The sequence below is a fragment of the Symphalangus syndactylus genome, chromosome 4, assembly GCF_028878055.3.
Source record: "Symphalangus syndactylus isolate Jambi chromosome 4, NHGRI_mSymSyn1-v2.1_pri, whole genome shotgun sequence".
Lineage (NCBI taxonomy): Eukaryota > Metazoa > Chordata > Mammalia > Primates > Hylobatidae > Symphalangus > Symphalangus syndactylus.
This window is the reverse complement of record NC_072426.2, coordinates 15,483,633-15,501,182: the sequence shown is the minus strand read 5'-3', so window position 1 is coordinate 15,501,182 and position 17,550 is coordinate 15,483,633. Positions and strand designations below refer to the sequence as shown.

Below are 17,550 nucleotides of genomic sequence, written 5' to 3'. Positions count from 1 at the left end.
TGTAATCCCAGCTACTTGGGAGGCTGAGGCAAGAGAATCGCTTCAATCTGGGAGGTGGAGGTTAGAGTGAGCCGAGATTTTGCCACTTAGCCTGGGCAATAGAGCAAGACTCCGTCTCAAAAAAAAAAAAAAAAAAAAAAAGAAAGACAAATAAACTTTGTGAGTGCATGTATAGATATTTTCAATATTTTCAATAAATGTCAGTTTACAAACCAAAGGAAACATTCATCACTCCAAGTATAACAAATTCTACCTCTGGATTATCCTGTAAACATGATTATGTCTAAGGTCTCTATAGGTCTTGACAACAGCTCTTCAATTAAATTTGTACCAGCAGCTACTGAAAACAAGAACATTCAGTGATTGTTCCTTCTAAAAAATGAAATTTAATATATACAAGTATACCTTGTTTTAGGATCTGACTGCAGGATTGCAAAGTTGCATCCACTTGGATCTGTGCTGACACTAACAGCTCTATGTGCAAAGGTAAGTTTCTCAAGTCGAATTCTTTCATACACACTATTTATATCAGAGACATAAGACACATCTGATGAGGAATTGTGAAGGTTTGATAAAATCTCTGTTAAAAAGAAATAAACTACCATTAATCAAGGCTTCACTGAAACTACTAAAATGATTGAGAAGTAAATGGAATAGAAAAGGAGTTAGAAAAATATGGAAATCTCTTTCACACATATTCAGTGTTTTTGAAGAACTACATCCTCTCTTCAACACATTTTGCACTGAATATATTGGCTGTATTATACAGGAAATTTTTGATGGATGGATTCTCAAGTATCCATGATTCCATCTCTTTCAACAAACACATCCTACATACTGCAACCAAAGTTACCTTTCTAAAAAGCAAATCTAGTGTCATACTAGCTTTTAAAACACTTCAACTTATACTTCCTGTTGCCCAAAGGGAAAAAAATTCTTCAACTTGGATTAAAAATATATAAATCTAGTGTCTTCATAATCTGCTTGTTTATTTGCTTCCTCCCTTTCTCTTCCCCCTTTCTTGCACGTATTCAGAAAATATGTGAGTAACCAAACTGGGCTACTATGATATCATCACTCTGGTGATATAGTAGTGAAGAAGACAGACATGTTCCTGCTCTCATCGAGTACACAATCTAGCATGGAAGACACACACTACACAAATGATTATATCACTACAAGTAAAACCAAGGCTATGAAGGCAAAGGATATAGTGCTTCCACAAAGATATGAAATTTACATGAATGAAATGACTCTGGCTGTAGTGTGAAGAACGTTTAAGGTAAACAAAGAATAGATATAAAGAGGCCATTTAAGGAATTACTGTAAATCCAGGAAAAGAATTAAAAGATGATATAGACTAAGTTGTAGCAATTAATCTGGAAAAAAGTGGAAAGATATAAGAAACATTTGAGAAAGAGAACAAAACTTGATGACTGATTAATTCTAGTGCAAGGCAATCTGAGTGTCAAAGATAATAATTTGCTGAAATAGAAAACACTGAGAAGCAGAAGTTGGAGCATGAAATCATGAATTCAGTTTCAGATCACTAAATATGACTAAGACACACTTCTAAAGACTTCCATAAGTTGAACCTATGTTCTAGTTACTCTCACAAATTAACTCTATTTTAGTCTTATGGGGCTTTACTAATCTTCCTCTGACACTCAGTCACTCCAATTTCTATGATCTCAAGAAACTTATTATGTGTATATTAACATTAGTCTCAGTGAACTGCAAATATTTACATACACGTCTATTGCCCCTACAAGCCTATGAGTGCCTCAATATAGAGGCCCATTTTATATATTTTTGCATCTTTAAAACTTTCCCCTATATCTGGCACATAGTAAATATATATTAAATGTTTACAGACTTGAATAGTCTATAAAGAAATAAAAGAAATACAACTAAATCATCAAATTTTACAAAAGTCATTTATCTGTGGCTTTATGATTTTGAAGAATACGTTTATAATTTTCTGAGTAATTATAAACATTCTTGATTTTGTTCTGGCACACAATAACTGAGTTATTCATACAACAGGTGATTTAATGAGTGACTACAATGTGCCAGGAAATATGCCAAAGGCTAAGGATATAGAAGAATATTCATGGCCCTTGCCATCACTAACCTTATACTCTAATAGGAAACAGGCATTAAAAAGCTAATCACAAAGATAATTACATAAAGGTAAAACCTAATAACACTTGTCAATTGAACCTAATACTTGTCAAATTAAAGGATAATTGAAAGGTATTTTTACGTATCATTCAATATATGAACTGACCTTTCTTTTCAGAACTCTTTCTTTTTTCTTCAAACCATCTCCCTCTAAATCCTTCTCCATCTTGCGTAACAAATAGAATTTCATTTCTATTTAAAGCAATATCAGAAATGAAGACCTGACGTGGATAGGCCCATCGACACTGCTTCAGAGAACTGTTGACTGATCTCCAGCAAAACACCTAAAACAAAACCAAATCACATTGAAATATAAAGCAAGTGGCATTTGAACAACCAAAACCTTAAATCAAGATATCAAGAGACAATGCTGTTAAAATAAAATTTCTCATTAGTACGTTTCAATGTTCATTCTTCCACAGAAAAAGATAGATACTATAATAAAAATCAAGATGATTTTAAAGAAATGTCTTTCAGAAAAGTATATTAAGCAAGCCTGATGCATTAGAAATTATTTCAAAGGCACTCCTCTTAAGAAGTAGCAATTTCCAGTATTACCTGTCTGGGGCAAACAGATCTGCTACAATGCTAAAGAAAAACAAAATCTTAAAGCTACAACTTACAAGTCAGGCTTCTTGTAGTACTATCTCTTTACAAGAAGAATGATCCCCCTATGAAAATCCAAACTTTACTCTCAAGAAAAAAGTAAATGTATGCATAACTCAATTATATAACTAAAACAAAACCTTAGAAAAGTCGTTATAGTATTCAATGGTTGTAAATGGTTCTGCAAACCTCAGAGTCCCTGAAAAGTAGCTCCAGGGGACTTGCCAAGGGATGGAGAATGATGAGAGATGGGGTGTCAGGCTTCCCAATCCACAGCAGCAATTGTTTTATCTGTTTCATATACTGGTATTCCAAGCACAATTTCATTTGAAAAATTGGAACTGCTGATTTTTAAAAGTCCAATTCCCTCATAATCAAGTTAAGAAAACTAGAACACAAAATGGTTATCTGACAAGATCGCTAAAAAGTTATTCACACAAAAAGACTATAGTGATTGAGACTGATGCTTTCAGAGCTTGGTTTTCTTAATGAGACTCTATTTTGCAGGAAGTAAATATCCAGAAGTATAAGCTATATCCATTTTAATGTAAGTGATACACATCCCAAAATCAAATATAAGTTTTTGTACTCAACTCTTTTGTGTAACCCCATTTGTTTCCTTCCACTAGTACAAACTGGAGCTCTAATTCTTTTTTTTTTCCTTCAACTTTTCAGTTCAAGGGTACATGTGCAGGATGTGTAGGTTTGTTACATAGGTAAACGTGTGCCATGGTGGTTTGCTGCACAGAGCATCACACCACCCAAGTATTACGCCCACCATCCAACAGCTATTCTTCCTGATGTAGAGCTCTAATATTTAAACCTAGTTACTACGATTAAAATCATCTTCATTCTCCATCCCTAAAATGTATGCCTATAAGGACCCAGTAGGTGGAGTTTTATGATTAATTCCTCAATTTCTAAAATGTCAAACTTTACAGCATACTATAAACCTTGGAAAACACTATTTTAATTTTATAAGTAAAACCAGGAAGTTATCTGTGTTTTTCTACCCATACTGTGTGTTTTTCAGTATCATTAGTGTATGATATATACTTCTAAATATAATTTTTAAAATCTAAATATATTATCTAGAGATGGCTCCCACCCTCCCACCCTTCAAAAACAATTTAGAGATGTATTTTATATAATATATAAATACATTAATTGAAACATATATTTCAGAAAATTTTTTAAAATACTTTAAATTAATAATGTTATTAGAGAAATGTACTGATACGTTTGCATAAGGAACTAAAATTAGAACTTTTTATTTGAGATAAGAAATTCCTTACACACTAGTGATCCAGAAATCTTTCATATATAATGTAGATAGTTATAATGTATACATATATTATAATGCATACATTTGTATAAAACTAAACATGGAAAAAAATTTCCAACTATGCACCAAATTTATCATATTGTCTGATCTTTACTTTTTTAATAGTTACATGAGGCCAGGCGCAATGGCTCACGCCTGTAATCCTAGTACTTTGTGGGGCTGAGGAGGGCAGATCACTTGAGGCCAGGAGTTTGAGAACAGCCTGGCTAACATGGCAAAACCCCGTCTCTACTAAAAACACAAAAATAAGCCAGGCATAGTGGCACATGCTTGTAATCCCTGCTACTCAGGAGGCTGAGACATGAGAATTGCCTGAACCCAGGAGGTAAAGGTTGCAATGAGCCGAGATCACGACACTGCACTCTAGCCTGGCCAATAGAGCGAGACTGTCTCAAAAAAATAAATAAATAAAATTATAGTTACATTATGTATCTTATATTTATGCAATTCAGTGTCATTTATCAGTATTCAGTGTATATACCAAATAACATCAAAATCTCTTTTCATTTAAGCACAATAAATAAAATTTTTGATTACAGTTTAACAAATCAGTAATTGTGCAACATTAGATTAAATGTTGTCTGTCATACTTTCTCTAAATCCCACCTCCATACTAATTAGTAATGGATGCCTAAAACATACTTATTTTGGCACCCAATACTAATCATCAAAGTCAACAGGAATTGTCACTAACATAGCAATACATTTTCATGTTACCAGGTCTGCTATAGCTATCAACTGAGAGTAAGATTACACTTTTACATAAATATATACTTACCCTTCCAGCTCCATCCATTGCAAGAATGCAAATTTTTTGACCCCCATTTTCTTTCAAATGTTCAGGATCAACTTTGTATTCCATATGACCCCCAGACACAAGAACTTTTTTCAAGTCCAACTGTCTAAATGAAAAAAAAAAAAATCCTGGATTAATATGTTCTCTAAAATGCACATGCCTAAACTTCAAAGAAGTTAGTATTCAAACAACAATCTATAGGTAATTATTGTGAAAGGTGAAGTAAAATGATTTGGTCTTTGGTATCTCTAGTCTTCCATTCTGTAAATTTCCCCTACAAGGGGGCTGTTCCTTTCTATGTCAAGTCTTTTTCTCTTAAATGCCTTTACCCACACAAACACACACACTAAATGCCTGAAGTTCCATCTGCTAATTCAAACATTCACTCTGGAGTTTAAATAACTGGTATGGGCTGGGTGCAGTGGCTCACGCCTGTAATCCCAGCACTTTGGGAGGCCAAGGCCGGTGGATCATTTGAGGCCAGAGGTTCAAGACCAGCCTGGCCAAAATAGCGAAACCCTAGCTCTACTAAGACAAATATCAGCCGGGCATGGTGATGCGCGCCTGTAGTCCCAGCTACTCGGGAGGGTGAGGCAGAAAAATCACTTGAACCTAGGAGACAGAGGTTGCAGTGAGCAGAGATCGCACCAGTGTACTCCAGCCTGGGTGATAGAGACTCTGTTTTAAAAAAGTAAATAAACAATAAATAAATAACTGGTATGGCTATAAGCTCCTAAGTGCATCTCTATTTTAACAGAAAAGACAAATTTTAAATCTCAAAATTAAATAGAAATGCTTAATTTCAAAAATGGCTAATCCTAAACAGATATTGCTACCATGAAAATCATCTGTACTGCTATTCAAAACTCACTTATTAGCTACACATTTCATTATATCTGCACATTTGATGTGCACAGCATTATGTGAAATCTGCCTGCTGCTATTCCAATGACTGTCCTCCCTTTTAAATTAAAGGAAAAAAATATTTTCAAAATTACTATATTGTATAACTTAATCTGTAACAAACTAATTTCCTTAATGTAAACTGGGATATAACATATTTATGTGATTTAATGTTATATAGGCAAGTTTTACAAATGTTAACTAAAAATACAACTTAACATCTTACATATCACCTCAAACTCAGGAAAAAACCTATTTATGCAGTTTTAAGAAACATATTCACATTTTCATGTTTCTATAACTAAACTATAACCTAAAATTGATGTCAAAAGTAACTTTCTGCCAGGTGCAGTGGCTCACGCCTGTAATCCAAGCATTTTGGAAGGCCAAGGTGGGCAAATCACCTGAGGTCAGGAGTTCGAGACCAACCTGGCCAAAATGGAGAAACCACATCTCTACTAAAAATACAAAAAAATTAGTTGGGCATGGTGGCAGGTGCCTGTAATCCCAGCTAATCGGGAGGCTGAGGCAGAAGAACTGCTTGAACCTGGGAGGCGGGAGTTGCAGTAAGCGTAGGTCGCGTCACTGTACTCCAGCCTGGGCAACAGAGCAAGACAACATCTCAAAAAAAAAGTAATTGTTATACAAAGAAGGTAAGTTTTTACAAATTGATAGACATTTTCTGCTCATGACTAGCTTCATGGATGGTATCTGTTTCACATTATCAAAAGCATTTTGTTGCATTTAAATTTAAATCCCCAATTGTTTTAAAAGTTAGATAGCTATTCTCTAGAATTCCTGTACACAACTGCTCCCACTAGTTGAGCTATCCACTTTCAAGAATCATTTATATTTGTACAAAGACCTATTTAAGTACTTGTATTTATTTAAACTAATAATGTATATATTTATAATGAATTTATCACAGTAAAATACTATATAAATGGTAACATATTAGTCTGAAACCTGTCTATAAAAGTTGAATACTTTGGAATGGCACAATAAATATGAGCAGCAAAAAACTGTCAAATTAATTAATCAATTATAAAAGATTCAAAATGTATTAAAAATGTACAATTCTGCACTTACATTACTTCACAATTGTTTTTAAGCACTGGTTCCTTAAATCATTCAAAATGAAATGACAGGTGACATATTATGAGTATGGTTTATATGAAAAGACAGAGAATTCCAGTTGGTACACCCACCCATACTTAAAACTTTATGAGGCTGGGCGCAGTGGCTCACACCTGTAATCCCAGCACTTTGGGAGGCTGAGACAGGAGGGACGCTGAACCCAGGAGGTCAAGACTAGCCTGGGCTACAGAGCGAGAACCTGTCTCAATTTAAAAAAAAAAAAAAAAAAAAAAAAACTTTATGATTCTCTGCTTTGACTTGACTAGTCAACCAACTGCTACTTTACTGCATTCTATAATAACATGTTTTTTAAAAAATATACTTATCAGTTATAAACACTAAGCCTGGTTAGAGGGCTCACGATATATGATTATATTCTAAAGATAAATAAATGTATAATGTAAAAAAGGCTATACAGGAACCAATGATGAGAGTGTCACGAATCAAGAATTATGATTAATCTATTTCTGTGCACCTAAAGTATAAAAAAAGAAAAAATATATAGCTCATATTTAACTACATATTAAACATAATTCAGAAACACCGCTTTATAATTTACACAGAAATTTTATATATATTCACTGGATCCATGCCAAAAGACAAAAATTCCTGATGTTTTTCCTCATTCAGTTTTTTCCATTTGACATTTATAGAACATAGCATAAAGCTGACACTCAGATATTTGCTGGAAGAGTTGAATTATTATTAAAGTTATGTTTCTTTCACAGAAATACACATACTTAGAAGCCATCTTCTTGCACTGATAGTCTGCAAGTAAGTAAATATCTCCCCTTGTGGTAACACAGACTGTAGCTCCATCACTTGCAGCAACCAAAGACAGAGCAATGTCTTTATGGTGAAGGGCAGAGACCTGACGAGGAGCAGTTACACACTTTTCTCCATTGGGATCTAGCAAACAACCTAAAAAATGATACAAATAAGCAAATCACAAAATAGCTCTTTTAAGAGTCCTATTTGGCCAAGCACAGTGTCTCATGCCTATAATCCCAGCACTTGGGGAGGCCAAGGTGGGCAGATCCCTTGAGCCCTGGAGCTCGAGACCAGCCTGTGCAACATGGTGAAACCCCATCTCTACAAAAAATAGCCCAGCACGATGGTAAGGGCCTCTGATCCCAGCTACTCGGGGGGCTGAGATGGGAGGATCGTTTGAGCCCAGGAGGTCAAGGCTTCAGTGAGCCGTGATCACACCCTAAACTCCAGCTAGGATGACAGAGTGAGACTTTGTCTCAAACAAACAAAAAAATCACTCATAATCCCATTCTAATCAATAAAAATTAAAAAGAAAAGATAATTTTTTAAAGAGTCCAATTTAATTTCCAGATATTGTCATCAAGGATTTCTTACCCAGTTGTCCACCATTTAGTCCCATAGTGTAAACAGCTTCTCTAGTCCATAGGACTGTATGAAACCTGCCTGCTGCAACACCAATGATTGTCCTTCCTTTCAGATATTTTGCCTGTATCTATTCAAAAACAAATAAAACTGCAATTTACTATATATTTATGACCTAGTACAATTTTTTAAAGATCCAGCAGACTAGCAAATATATGGTATACTTGCTGTTAGTGGCCCACTCAAGTGCAAATGGCAGTTGTCACTAACAGATCTCAGCACTCATACTAAGACCTGAATCCTTCTCGCAACACAAAACATTGTGATGCAGCCACTTTCAGTCAGCAGTTTTAACATATAGAAAATTGACATGGTGTAAGAATCAAATTATTACACTTTTAGCTATTTTTCTTTTTCTAACAAGCAATATGCAGAGCAGTCAGTCTCATTCTTAATAGAAAACACAGTGCCTCTAAATTAGATATTTCCATGGTCTCTCAATAGTGGTACTATTGACATTTTGGGCTACATTTTTTTTTTGTTATGCGATTGTCCTGTGCACTACTGTGCACCTTCTGGAGATGGCTGTGCACATGACAGTAAAAAAAGAATACTGGTTTTTGGACCCATGTCCCCTAACATCAACTTGTCACATGTGATATCTGTGCAGAGGCAGATTTAATGAAGCAAATAAAACTTAAGTCTCTGAGTTCCTCACTTGCATGAACCCATTTGGTACTGATAAATTTCATATTTTTTCTTAAGGAGGGCCTAAAAAGTGTTTAAGTTTCAAATCCAAAATATCTGGACCTCCCTTTGCTTATGAATACTTAAAAGATGCAGTTTGGTGGCTAATCTCCCAAGTGCAGAATTTCCCAAGTGCTTTCTTTCTTACTCCAAACAGATGCTAATACATACTATGCTTAATTTCTCCTGTTAAAAATAAAGACAACAGGCTGGTGGCTCACGCCTGTAATCCCAGCACTTTGGGAGGCCAAGGCGGGCGGATCACCTGAGGTCAGGAGTTTGAGACCAGCCTGGTCAACATGACAAAACCCTGTCTCTACTAAAAATACCCGAAAAAAAACAAATTAGCCAGGCATGGTGGTGTGTGCCTGTAATCCCAGCTACTCAGAAGGCTGAGGCAAGACAATCGCTTGAACCCGAGGGGCGGAGGTTGCAGTCAGCTGAGATCGCACCACTGCACTCCAGCCTGGGAGACAGAGCAAGACTCTGTCTCAAAAAATAATAGTAATAATAAAAAATAATAAAGACAATATATACCACTGAAGATAAAGTTAAATAACAGAAATAAAATAAGTTGCTCTGTCAATAACTTACATTTTTTTGTTCATACAGGTTTTATTGCAAATGTAAAACCTTATTATTTAAAAGAGTAAAGCTTACCTGTCTGGGTACATTACAACTGGAAGGTGGTGGAATAATTCCTAATTGATGAAAAATGTTTAGACCAAATGTATAAACACAACCATCTTCAGTTAATACAACAGTATGATCCTTAGCAGCTGCCACTTGGGAACAGTTATGACCATTCAGTCCTTCCACAAGCCGAGGGACCTACAAAATAAAATCAACTTTAGTATACTACATTAACCATTTATACGGACATGCAAATAGAATTTGATGATACTACATCTAAAATGACAAGAAATGACATGACCGATACATGGCTGTATCTATCATAGGTAAATTCTACATTTCAGCAAAGGGTAGATGAGTTTAAAAGGATATGGTTGTAAGTTTATGAGCAAAATACACAAGCCCAGTAAGACATTCCAGTGAAATAATTCAATTCAACAAATGATTTTTGAGCCCTTACCAAGTGCAAATTTGTTTGGTATGAATAAAGGGAACTCATCAAAGTATACACTGGTACATTGAAAAAAACAAAAATACAGAATCAATGTGTCCCTTCAGGGAATAGCCAAACATATAGTATCATATTCCTTTGGAGTCATTTATCTGTCCTGGGTTCAAATCTTACTTCTGTCACTACCTATTTGATCTCAAACCAAATTTCTTAACCTCTCTGTACCTCATTTTCTTCATCTGAAAACAGTAATCAGTCAATAAATGATTGCTATTATTAGTGTCATCATCATGCTTAAAATGAAGATAATACCTGTGCCTCACAGGGCTGTTGTGAGGCTTAAGGTGATAATTATATATGAAAAGCATAAACAATGCTTGGAACAAAATAAACCTTCAAAAATGAAAGCTATTATCATTATAGCTTTCCCTCTTTTTAAAAGCACCATTTAATAGATAAGTATACCAGAAGTCCCCACAAAAAACATCTTAAAATAACCTAGCGAACCAATTTTTTGATAGGTAATGTACTAGGTCTCTTCTAATTAGCACTAAGTTTCAGTAGCACAAATATCAATTTTGTGACTATATAATGAAAATACTGGCTCAATTTTTAGACCACAGAAATCTTAAAGAGAAGTTAAAAACAAAAACCAGAACCACTTCAGGAAAAGTGTTTTACAATTAGTCTGCCTTCTTTTTTGTTTTTTTGTTTTTTGTTTGTTTGTTTGTTGAGACGGAGTTTTGCTCTTGTTGCTCAGGCTGGAGTGCAATGGCACAATCTTGGCTCACCGCAACCTCTGCCTCCCAGGTTCAAGCAATTCTCCTGCCTCAGCCTCCCAAGTAGCTGGGATTACAGGCATGCACCACCATGCCCAGCTAATTTTGTATTTTTAATAGAGACAGGGTTTCTCCATGTTGGTCAGGCCGGTCTCGAACTCCCGACCTCAGGTGATCCACCTGCTTCGGCCTCCCAAAGTGGTGGGATTACAGGCGTAAGCCACTGCGCCCGGCCTAGTCTGCCTTCTTTTATTTCATCTCTAGAAACATTTTAAAGATTATGTAACGGTCCTGACTCAGTATTTGCTACAAGCAAAGTATTACTTTTTTTAATCCTTTTGCATTGTATGTAAATCCTTAATTTGAACATGATATACCAGGAAACAGATTTTTTTAAATCTATTATCAATTGATGTATTATTTTGTCCTTACAGTTGAAAAAAAAATTTAGTTAACTAAATCTTTCAGCTCATCAGCATTTTTCTAAAGTTATCTAAATAGTGTAATGACATTTCAATTACCAAGCATGTCTGTTCATCTCCATGTCCTAATCGCCCTCCAGGACCATGACCACAGGTATAAACCTGCCCTTTCTGAGACAGAAACACGGAGTGAAATTTACAAAGCACCACCTAAGGGAAAACAAGAGAATATTATTAAACTTCTCTGAATAAAATATCCTTTACTTTATGAAAAAGAAATAGAATATTGTTAATTGTTTAAACAGGATAATGGATACAAGGGGAATTTATAAGACTTTAATTTCCACATTTTAAGTTTTCTGTAATAAAAATAAAAGATATATATGCTTTGTTTTAAAATTATGTCTAAAAACATTGACATGAAAAAAAAGAAGAAAGAAAGAATTAAGCATGTGTTACCCACAGAAGAGATTACCCAAAGGAAAATATAATTTTAAATCTTCAATTCCAAAAATTAGTAGCCAATTGTTTTCCAATTTCATGAAATATCAAACAGTAAGAAATGAGCAGAGTGCAACAGGAAGCATAAAGATTACCAAATAGTGATATATGGTACTAATAAAAATAATAGAAAATAAAAATAAAAATAATAGAAACATCTTCAGAGTGTTTTTAAAAAACAATAAAGCCATTTATACACGGCGTGGGGGGCAGTATGTCCTTTTCTTTATCTCTAGTTTTATCAATATGTCTTTAATATACATTTATAATTATTTTAATGGATAATTTTATATTTATTTTCAAGTTTTTCTCTTTCCTTTCCCACTTCCTTTTTCCTTATCTGCCTCAATCTCAGTACCCTCCCTTGCCCCGATACACAGACTTACTATTCACATACTACAGAAGACAAAGATATTGAAACAGTTGAACTGCCTCAGCAGAACACAATAACAGGAAACCATCAGCAGTTTTAAATATATATATATTTACATATCTAACCCCAGGCCACATTTTGCTATTTTCCAAGCTCTGATATTCATTATACTCACTTTACCTTAATAATATTTTTAAAATCTTCTCATTTTTAAAGATTGGTTGCATTTATATTTCTTACAACATCTGCAAATATTTCTAACTTAGGATATAAAAAGATGAGTAAGAAATAAAGAAACCCTAAAATCATTTCCAGAAAGTCAAGGTCCTTTGGAAAACAAAAAAATTATAAGCCAAACAAGCTCTAAATATTTACACATACCCTAGACCGCTCGGAATTTTGTAAGCACAATATAGCTATCAAATAAAAAAGTAATGCAAAGATTATTATCTCATTTAGCTGTACCACAAATACCTAAAAAGTTTAAAAACAAAATCCAAATTTGTATTTTAAATTTACAAGTTGTCAGTGAAATTCATTTTATGAAATAAGAAAGAATACATTTCATTCAATTTTATATTCAATATTAGAATGCCATCCTACAACTGCTGACTTCTACTACTAAACAACAGTTGCAATACTAGACAGTTTTAAGTCATCCAACTTTTAAACCCCAGAATTTTTTTTTTTTTGAGACGGAGTCTTGCTCTGTCGCCCACGCTGGAGTGCAGTGGCGCAATCTCGGTTCACTGCAAGTTCTGCCTCCCGGGTTCACGCCATTCTCCTGCCTCAGCCTCCCGAGTAGCTGGGACTACAGGTGCCCGCCACCACGCCTGGCTAATTTTTTGTATTTTTGGTAGAGATGGGGTTTCACTGTGTTAGCCAGGATGGTCTCGATCTCCTGACCTCGTGATCTGCCTGCCTTGACCTCCCAAAGTGCTGAGATTACAGGTATGAGCTACCACGCCCAGCCTAAAACCCTTGAAGTTTTAAATGAGAACTGAGCATGGATTTTCACTTTAATTATCTGGAATATATAATACTAACATTAATAATCTGTCTCATGGTAGTTAATTCATTTGGTACTGTATAAAACAGAATCAGCCCCTTTTCAATAACAAATGGGGCTCTCTATATAACTGGTACTCAGTTAATATTCCCATACTTGCTTCTCTTCCCTGACTGAAATTTATACTGATTTCTTTCCTTCAAACCTATCCACTGTGCTTGTTTCACCCTCATTCTGTGGTAAATAAAATCCCTTAGATCCTTAATACCTTCACAAAACATGCCCACTGCCTTGCCTTACCTGAAATGTGGCTTTCTCTTTGAGTACACTAGTTCACTCACAACCCTGGCAAATGGAATATGCTCAAATATTCCAAACTATGTATTTCTTAGGATCAGACATTTCAATCACCCTCTGATTTCCTAATGCCATCATGATTCCTTCACTCTTGTCTTTAAAATCCCTGCTCCATAACAGCTCATGAAACAGAGGTATATTATGTACTACCTCAGAAAAGGAAAAACAGGTGTCTTTCTTGTGCCACAATTCCAATCAATCATTAGTGACTGCTAATGGTTGGATTATCATTTTAAGGAGGAGTCTGAGGACCCACTCAAGCTCAGCATGAAAAAAAAAAAAAAAAATTTGACTAGCACATCTGCAAAAAGCTCTAGACTAGGTGTGAGCAGCTTGTATACTTGCTGCCCCTGCTCTGATTTCTCACCATCTTGCTCACCCCCTTCACATTCACTAAAGACTTGGATGCCAAGCTTGATTCTTGCCCATCACAAGTCCTTTCATTATCCTAAGTTCCCTCCAGGTCTACATAGATGACCCACAAGAATATTAGCTTTCATGATACCATTCTACTCCCTACTTCTCTAGCCACTTTTCATTCCTATATGGGCTTTTATTTCTGTTCTCTCAAAATTTAATATTCTCTAGAGTTTAAGGATTCTGTTGCTTTTTTTGTTCAATTGCTGGTTGTGATGCATTAGGTTGTGACTTTTAGTTTGAAAAATAGTGTTCTATGGAGCCCTAAATATAGTGGTCATATAATTTATCATGCAAATATTTTTGAGAATGAAAGGGGATACTAACAATTACACTAGGAAAATAATCATAAACCAGAACTGTCCTGGGCAAACTAGGGATATGTTGTCAAAGTAGCTGTAAAAACTGTCTAAGAATTCAATCTCAGGATATAAGCTAAGTGTTGTTATGTATGTCATATACAAATAATAGGTGAAAGTTGGAAAGAGCCAGTACTATAGTGATAAAAACACTCCAAGCTCATATTCTGGATCAAAGAAGTTTTATGAACTTCAAAATGCAGAAAGAATATAACTAGGAAGTTGTAGGAAATATAAGTTGAAATGGTAATTTAGGAAGACTGAAAAAGTTCTTACATTCCAAGCCACAGAGTTTGGACTTTATCCAAAGGTGACTTAGCAGATAAATACATAATTAGCTCTTTTTTAAGACAAATAATTCTGGAGAAGAATATTATCGGGGTTGAAATGAATGGAGCCAAAAAGTCAAATTAGGACACTGTTGTCACTGTCCAAAAAAAGAGCTTGAAAAGGACATGGCACCTAGGTTCATGAGACAGAAAACAACTAAATAGACATGCTCTGAGGTATCATCTTCAGGATTTAGAAATTGAGATTTACATTAAAAATTGAATAGGGTAGTTTAGGAGTGGCAAAAATAACACTTCAGACGTTCTAAATTTAAATATCTTGAAAGAATACCCACAGTACAACTGAAATAAAGTTCAAGAGAAAGACTGGGGCTAGAGATACACATACATACACACGTATACACAATGTAATACAGAAAGATTTGTCAACAGTAGCTGTATCTAGGGAAGTAGAAGATATCATGCATTATAAGGATATAAGACCACAGACCAAATCTTTACAATTGTTATCTATTAAAATTTTATAATTACTTACGTTTAAGAAATCAGGTTCACAAAAAGCATCACTCATGCCTAAGCATCTAAGGGCAAATTTTTGAACCCCACACTTCCAAAACATTGCTTATCTGTCTCCATAAGTGATGAAATTTTAGTCCTATCTACTATCCAATCTGAGAACAGAGACTTAGACATTTAATTATTTATTGCTTGTCAGTGTGAATACAAATAATTAAATAGAATGGCTGGCAGTTTACCAGACCCTCAGTTAAAAAACTCTATAGCCTTTCCAGACTGCGTCATCCAACTTCACATCAGATTAAACATATTCTCTTCATGATAAATAGCTTGGAACCTAAAAACATTATTTCGTTACAAAAAATTGCAAGAAGTATGTTGTTTTCTAAATTGAAATTATTTTATGTTTTAATGCCACCAAAAAAAAAAGAACTGTTGTTCACTTATCAAAAATAACACTGAGCTTCAGCAACAAATTCACTGGAGAAACAGCTTACAGAATTTTAATGTTTGTTAAATAGAAAAGCTAGAAAATCAAGAGAAGCTCTACCCTCTTAAATTAAACTACTGTCTGTATAACATTTTCTAATTTCTAACACTAATTGCACAAATATATTTTAGGGTATTTTACAAAGTCTAAATATAATTAAGGCTAACAAGATCTAAAATAAAATTAGCAAAGTTTTATTGATTGATTTCCTTATTTAAAAATGTTACTGTACCTCAAACAAAGTTATGTAATCCACATGAAAAGCTGAACAATCAAATACAAAAGTTCTTTCTCATCTCTAAAAGTATATAGATTGTACTTGAAAATACCTGCTTGATATAAATCCCACTCCTGGAGAACAGATCCACCAACTCTGGATGATGTTTGCTATTCTGGCTTCCATGACCCAGGGTAAAATTTGTATTATCGCCCCAAGTATAAACATCTGTAGGATCTAAAATAAAAATTAGTTTTTATACTTTTTTATATTTTAAAACAAATATAAGAACTAATTTAACTACAATATTTAGAAAGATGCCAACACTCTTTTGTGAATGAATATATTAATGTGATATTAGGTAATTCTAGAAATAGAAAATCCAAATCATAGTACAGGCCTGTCTCGATGCAAGCAATCAAACATTTGTTCCTTGCTTCTTTTCTTTTTTTTTTTTTTTTTTTTTTTTAATAATTGAGACAAGGTCTCACTATGTTGCCCAGCCTGGTCTTCACCTCACGGGCTCAAGTGATCCTCCCACTTCGGCCCCCCAAAGTGCTAGGATTACAGGCATGAGCCACTCTGCCCAGGCTATTTCTTGTATCTTTAGCAGCTAAAGTTTAACTGACAAATGAGTAAAACACCACCGGCCATATCTACTTAGTTTCCATGAAAATAATATATAGAACTATATCAAATGTAAGATATTATTAATCCATACAGACAAAGGTTCTAAATGTAGCAAATGTGATATTACTCTTTGTACAGGAACACTAACTTTCAATACTTTGTTTTTCATAGACACGAAATCACACTAGTGATTAGGGTAAAGCCCATTAAACTGGAATACAAATCACAGCTAAGTTCAAGATATAAATCTTCATTTTTATTTTAGAAGATGAATAAAGTCTTAGAATGGAATTATCACTGTTACCTGCAATGCAGTATACAGGGTAGAAACAGAAATACAGAATGTGTCCTTACTCAGCTTCCTCACTAGTTAAATGCAAACTATACAGTGCCCCAATTAAATCTTTTCTTTTCTGCCAATTCCCACTTCCAAATCTCAAAGAGCAAACAAACTGGAGGGATAAGTGAAACTGAGAATGTGTGAATTAAAAAGTAATTGGAGCCGGGCACAGTGGCTCACGCCTGTAATCCCAGCACTTTGAGGCCGAGGCGGGAGGATCACTTGAGTCCAGGAGTTCCAGATTACCCTGGTCAACGTGGCAAAACCTCATCTCTATAAAAAAATGCAAAAATTGGCCGCATGCAGTGGCTCATGCCTGTAATCCCAGCACTTTGGGAGACCGAGGCAGACGGATCACCTGACGTCAGGAGTTCAAGACCAACCTGACCAACATGAAGAAACCGCATCTCTACTAAAAATACAAAATTAGCCGGGTGTGGTGGCTCATGCCTGTAATCCCAGCTACTCAGGAGGCTGAGAGAAGACAGCCTCTCAGCTTGAACCCGGGAGGCGGAAGTTGCGGTGAGCCAAGATCGCGCCATTGCACTCCAGCCTGGACAACAAGAGCGAAACTGTCTCAAAAAAAAAAAAAAATTAACTGGGCATTGTGGCATGGGTCTATATTCCCAGCTACTAGGAGGGCTGAAGTGAGAGGATGGCTTAAGTTCAGAAGGTTGAAGCTGCAATGAGCCGTG

The 17,550-nt window shown here is 35.1% G+C and overlaps 1 protein-coding gene across 4 annotated transcripts in view; it reads right to left on the bottom strand.

The window, feature by feature from the left end:
* The window catches only part of IBTK (inhibitor of Bruton tyrosine kinase), a 78,959-nt gene that overhangs the window by 45,519 nt on the left and 15,890 nt on the right, over positions 1–17,550 (bottom strand). For all 4 annotated transcript variants that reach the window (XM_055274164.2, XM_055274165.2, XM_063637839.1 and 1 more), the window contains exons 4-11: positions 15,998–16,122; positions 11,456–11,566; positions 9,732–9,902; positions 8,337–8,454; positions 7,712–7,892; positions 4,914–5,037; positions 2,291–2,468; positions 406–580 (exon numbers count right to left, since the gene is read on the bottom strand). In XM_055274164.2, the coding sequence (XP_055130139.1) occupies positions 406–580; positions 2,291–2,468; positions 4,914–5,037; positions 7,712–7,892; positions 8,337–8,454; positions 9,732–9,902; positions 11,456–11,566; positions 15,998–16,122 (1,183 nt within the window). The remainder of the gene's footprint in view (positions 1–405; positions 581–2,290; positions 2,469–4,913; positions 5,038–7,711; positions 7,893–8,336; positions 8,455–9,731; positions 9,903–11,455; positions 11,567–15,997; positions 16,123–17,550) is intronic.